The sequence below is a fragment of the Azolla caroliniana genome, unplaced genomic scaffold (genome assembly GCF_043228905.1).
Source record: "Azolla caroliniana isolate FFs.n. ecotype wild unplaced genomic scaffold, voAzoCaro1.0.p SCAF_15, whole genome shotgun sequence".
NCBI classification, from domain to species: domain Eukaryota; kingdom Viridiplantae; phylum Streptophyta; class Polypodiopsida; order Salviniales; family Salviniaceae; genus Azolla; species Azolla caroliniana.
In genome coordinates this window covers 3,682,817-3,687,891 of record NW_028230450.1, presented here as the reverse complement: position 1 = coordinate 3,687,891, position 5,075 = coordinate 3,682,817, and the positions used below count along the sequence as shown (strand labels likewise).

The 5,075-nt window shown below is 39.0% G+C and overlaps 1 protein-coding gene across 2 annotated transcripts; it reads right to left on the bottom strand.

Annotated features, from left to right (window-relative positions):
- Positions 1–467: 467 nt before the first annotated feature.
- Positions 468–3,336, bottom strand: LOC147854378 (cinnamoyl-CoA reductase CAD2-like). 2 transcript variants are annotated; one of them, XM_087331464.1, is made up of 5 exons: positions 2,846–3,331; positions 2,085–2,251; positions 1,710–1,904; positions 1,045–1,379; positions 468–883 (listed from the first exon to the last, which is right to left on the bottom strand). In XM_087331464.1, exons 1-5 carry the CDS (start codon positions 3,021–3,023, stop codon positions 799–801), a joined length of 960 nt encoding a protein of 319 aa, XP_087187590.1. In that variant the 5' UTR covers positions 3,024–3,331; the 3' UTR covers positions 468–798. The 2 variants fall into 2 exon arrangements, with proteins under 2 accessions (XP_087187590.1, XP_087187591.1); XM_087331465.1 differs by lacking the exon at positions 468–883 and adding an exon at positions 957–981 and having other exon boundaries at positions 1,027–1,379; positions 2,846–3,336.
- Positions 3,337–5,075: the final 1,739 nt, after the last annotated feature.

The window sequence follows — 5,075 nt, the reverse complement described above, 5'->3', positions numbered from 1 at the left end:
CATTACAAAGGAAAAAGAGGACCATGGACTTACAACAAGGGTAGGTCCATGCACTTTACACATTGCAAACATCCAATTTGGCAACAAAAACATGAAAGTCATGTTGGGCAATCTTTTGGTGGGGTTTCCATGTGGATTGAACAAAAGGCCCAAGGGTGATTAACTTTATTCAATTCTCCATGAATATTAAACTTGCCAGATTGGCAAAGGATTAGAAAATCCCAAAATTTCAAATGTAAAGACATATTTTTATAAATGATATCACCCTTATTACAAAAAGAATAAATAAATATAAATATAGACGAACAGATTTCAATCATAAGAGTAAATAAATATAAATATAGACGAATGGATTTCAATCATACTTGATGCCATTTACCGTACGAGTATGATAAGAATATTCACATATGAGTATGGCACGAATGGGAAGTATGGCACAAACTATGGATAGAAATGTGGGGCCGAGATCAAAAATATTACTACTATGCTTCGTATTTATTGATATTATTCACAAGAATACGGTTGAAAAGATTAAGAATCAATGGGAGAAATTACAAGAGCTTTAATTTAATTGCTCAATGCAAGAAACTCAGAAAAGCTAAAAGGCAAAAAGTGTTTGTGTTTCTTGAAGAGACCTAGCATGCCCGATGGGCGAACAGCTGGTCGAGAAGAAAAGCGTCTGTCTGGGTCTGGGTCTGTGTCTCTGTAGTTTCTGTACAAATTCAAACAATAACGCTTCCTTTGCTTGTGTGGAAAGAGATGAGGATGGATGGATATGGATGATGAGAGCGATTTGTTTCAATCAACAGAAGGAGCACTGCAATTGGCTTGCAAATTCTTCAATTTCTCGTTAGACAGCATACAAGGGTTGAATGAGGCCAATCTGCAGTATGAACATTCACAGTATAAGAAAAAACAGGAAGCTACCAATTCGAGTTTACTACTAGAAAGAGCGAACTGAATCCCTAGAATTAAGGATATGTATAAGAGAGAAAAAGAATGCCGATCGGCCGACCCATAGGTGAGACTCGAGAGGATGCATACCTAGCGATGGGATAGTTGGGATACATTTGGCGGGCTGCTTCCACAATGTCTGCCTTGCTTAGCAATTTCTCAAAACAAATGTATCTCCCCGCAGCTCTATCAGCTTGGTAAGTTAATATATGTGCCGATGCCAAATCATCGACATGAATGAATGCAAAGATCCCACTCTGATCTAATAGATTTTGTACATTGTTGTTCATGTCCATGTTTATGTTCATTCCCGACTTAGGCCCAGCAACTGTTGCAGGATTCATTACTATTAGATCGAGCCCCCTATCCGTCGCTAATGCCCACGCCGCTTTCTCTGCGAGAGTCTTGCATAATGCAGACCATAGCTGCATACAGAATGAATACAGATACACTTTCTTCAAACAGTTTTTGATAGAAAGATACATCAGAGTATACAACATACCAAAAACAAGAAATTTGATGGACTTTCTTGTGATCCCATATCAAACTCATATAGAAGTCGATTCCTTATGGATGAATTAAAATTTGCTGTACTAAAATTCAAGGTGTGTTTTAAAGGCTCCATATGATCATTCTACATTATGTGCGTGTGTGCGTGTGTGCGTATATAATACACACACAAAAAACGATAGATGCAAAACGATAGATCATACATTGGAAAAGTAAAAGAATCAAGCATCCCTATTCATGATTACCTTCTGCTTCCGACAGAACTCGAGGTCAGTCCAGTTCTTCTCATCCAAAATAGCACCGGTTTCTGAATAGTTCTCTCTGTCCCAAAGAATGGTGGAGAGGCAAGAAGTGAGCACAACCTTAGTCACAGAAGGCGTGTTAGCACATGCTTCCACAACATTCAGAACTCCTCTTACTTCGTTATCGATTGTCTCCACCTGCAATTAGAGATGATTTCATATAAATACCGCAGGAGAAGGAGAGGATGAAAATGATAACAAAGCAAAGGAAGAGGACAGCTATGATTACAAACACGACGTGGATGATGACAATAATGTGGATGAGAAGGAAAAGGAGGAATGATAATGATGAATAAAGCAACGTTTTGAATCGCTTACTGGATAATCTCTGATGCCGTTGATGTTATAGTAAGGATCAGGAACATAGAATACACCATTACATCCTTGGAAAAGGTCGGCGAGACTTCCATAATCCAACACATCCACTGTCGTCAGTTCTAGGAGATCATTAGCTCCTGGAAGGTCTAATAGGAGGGAAGCTTCCTCTGCAAATCCACCATATTTAGCCATAAAATTAGCATGTAAAACCGCGTTTTGAATCAGAGCGAGTAACTGTGAAACACTATACAAATGAAAAGAAATACAGAAAAGCTAAATGAAATGAAACAATAGAACATTCAACTGAAAACATACAAATCAAATGAAAGACATCGAATCTATAAGAAAACGACAGAATCTGCAAACCATAAACTAAAGATTGAAAGAAAAATATAAACCATACATTATATGCAGCTTCAAATCATTCAAGATTGAGTGATATAAAAAATGAATAATTAACGGTGATGAAATTCTCCATCATTGCTACGCTATACTAACCCCAAAGTGTGACACCGAACACAACAATCAAACACATAAACCAAAAACCATACCTTGAGACAAATCATAGAAATTTATTTGTGTAAAGTGAGAGAACTAATTAAACTAAGATCTCCGTAACATCCAAAACTAAATCACTAAAGCTAACTCTTCAATGCCGGAAGCAAAATGTCGTAAGAAACAAAACAAAATCAGCAACATATAAGAAGCTATGGAGAAAAGAAATTCGAACTTAGTTGTCGTTTGCTATTGTGTTCATTTACCAGGAGAATGAGGAATGGTTGATTTGACATGGTAACCTTCTTGTACAAGAAGCTTAACAATCCATGTTCCGAGAGAACTCCAGTTACCAGTGACACAGACCAAGTCATCAGGTTGTGCAGTGTTTCTGCGGGCGATGGAGAAGGAAGAGCGTGGAATAGAGAGCTTGCGGAGTCCCATTGAAGAATACAGAAATGGAAAGAGAGAATGAAGGAAACGTGTGAGACAAGACAGAGGCGTGGATTAAATAATGTCGAATGGTCTCCTTCGATCCTTCCTTAATTCACTCCTTCGCCTCCTGATGTTTACTTCTTCTGCTTCTGATGATGACTTCTTCTCCTGATGCTGCTGCTGTTGCTTTTCTTCTTCTTCTTCTTCTTCTTCTTCTTCTTCTTCTTCTGAAGATGATTCTATTGTCTTCTTCCTAGTATTATCAATCTTCCTTCTTCTTCCTCCTCGATCTTCTTCTTCTTCTTCTTCTTCTGCAACAGCAGTTGCTGCTGCTGTATCTGTTGCGTTCTTCTGCTACTACCTCAGCTTCAGCTTCAGCTTCTTTTTCTGTTTCTTGGTTCTACAGGTTCTGATAAAAGAAAAGAATGGTGAGAGGCTTTGAATGTGGCGATGGAGGAGCTCTGGAGAGAAGACAATGACCGCCACAGAATGACTGACTACCTGACTGACTGACTGACTGTGTGTGTGTGTGTGTGTGTGTGTGTGTGTGTGTGTGGATGTGGTAAAAGTAAAGCGAGGTGGGAGATGGTGCATGTAATCCTCGAACTTTAATGGCGATGGCAAGAAGCATGTGTGCAGAGAAAAGCGGAAGAAGAAGAAGAAGAAGAGCGTGCAGAGAGAGAGAGAAACACAGTCAATTTCCGCTGCTTCTGCTGTGTGTGTGTATGTGTGTGTGTAAGAGAGAGAGAGAGAGAGAGAGAGAGAGAGAGCTGCTTCTGCTGTGTGTGTGTGTGTTGTGTGTGTAAGAGAGAGAGAGAGAGAGAGCTGCTTCTGCTGTGTGTGTGTGAGAGAGGGAGAGAGAGAGAGATGCTTCTGCTGTGTGTGTGTGTGTGTGAGAGAGAGAGAGAGAGAGAGATTTCATCATTTCATTTCATTTCAGTTCAATCTTATCTCATTTCATTTCATTTCAGTCTCATCTCATTTCATTTCATTTTCGTGTGTATGTGCGTGAGAGAGGGGGAGAGAGCTCATCATTTCATTTCATTTTAGTTCATTTCATTTAAATCTCATCTCATTTCATTTCATTTCGTGTGTCTGTCTGTGTGTGTGTGAGGGGGGGAGAGAGAGAGAGAGAGAGAGAGAGAGAGAGAGATTTCATCATTTCATTTCATTTTAGTTCAGTGCAGTTCAGTTCATTTCATTTCATTGCATTTCATTTCATGTCAATCTCATCTCATTTTACATTACGTCAATTTATAGCCATTTTTTCCTTGACTTCCGTCTCTCTCTCTCTCTCTCTCTCTCTCACACCCCCCCCAAACCCCTTCATTTAATCTTTGTGGAACAAAACACAAGCCACACCACGTGATTAGAGGAACCCAGTTAAATGAACTCAAGTAACTTCAACTTAGATCAATTATACCAATTACTAATATACAAATTGATCATGGTTCTCAACTTACATCAATTATACCAGTTACTAATATACAATTGATCATGGTTGTGTGTGTGCGCGCTTTGTGGTGTTGAACTTGGGCAATTGCATTGGTTGGAACATTGGAACTTGGCTAATCGTTGACGACAAATCGTGAGCTTCTACCCATGACGATTTGTAGTGCATAATATTTGTTTGTCGTATATCGCATTCGCGATGCCGAAAGAACTTGATGCTTGAATGGGTTTGTACGCGTTATCATGGAACTCGAATACCAAGAGGAAATGTTAAACTTTTTGTGTTGGTAATGTTAAACTTTTGTGTAGTTTTCATGCTATGGACTTTGCTTGGATCATGCGCTAGATGCGGCTTGAAAAGTCTAATTATTTACCTCGTGTTCATTGATTCATAGTGGTGGTTATAACCTTGCTTGTTTGCTCTAGGTGGTAAATTGTGGATTAGAGGCCCAAAGATTGCCATGTAACAATATATTTCAAATCTACCCTCAGCTCTTCTTCAATGAGGATAATGGTGAGAGTATGCATATTTCTTCTGATTCTTTTATTTCTTTTTATCTTTAATTTATTGGTAACAACATGAAGACTCCAACCCCAAAAGGGGGCACA

What these genes read in the sequence shown, in the direction of transcription:
- LOC147854378 (XM_087331464.1), bottom strand. Translation starts at nt 3,023, where the DNA reads ATGGGACTCCGCAAGCTCTCTATTCCACGCTCTTCCTTCTCCATCGCC. An exon ending in AACCATTCCTCATTCTCCTG is followed by an intron (nt 2,252 to 2,845) that starts GTAAATGAACAC and finishes GTGGATTTGCAG; the next exon opens with AGGAAGCTTCCCTCCTATTA. An exon ending in ACGGCATCAGAGATTATCCA is followed by an intron (nt 1,905 to 2,084) that starts GTAAGCGATTCA and finishes CTCTAATTGCAG; the next exon opens with GTGGAGACAATCGATAACGA.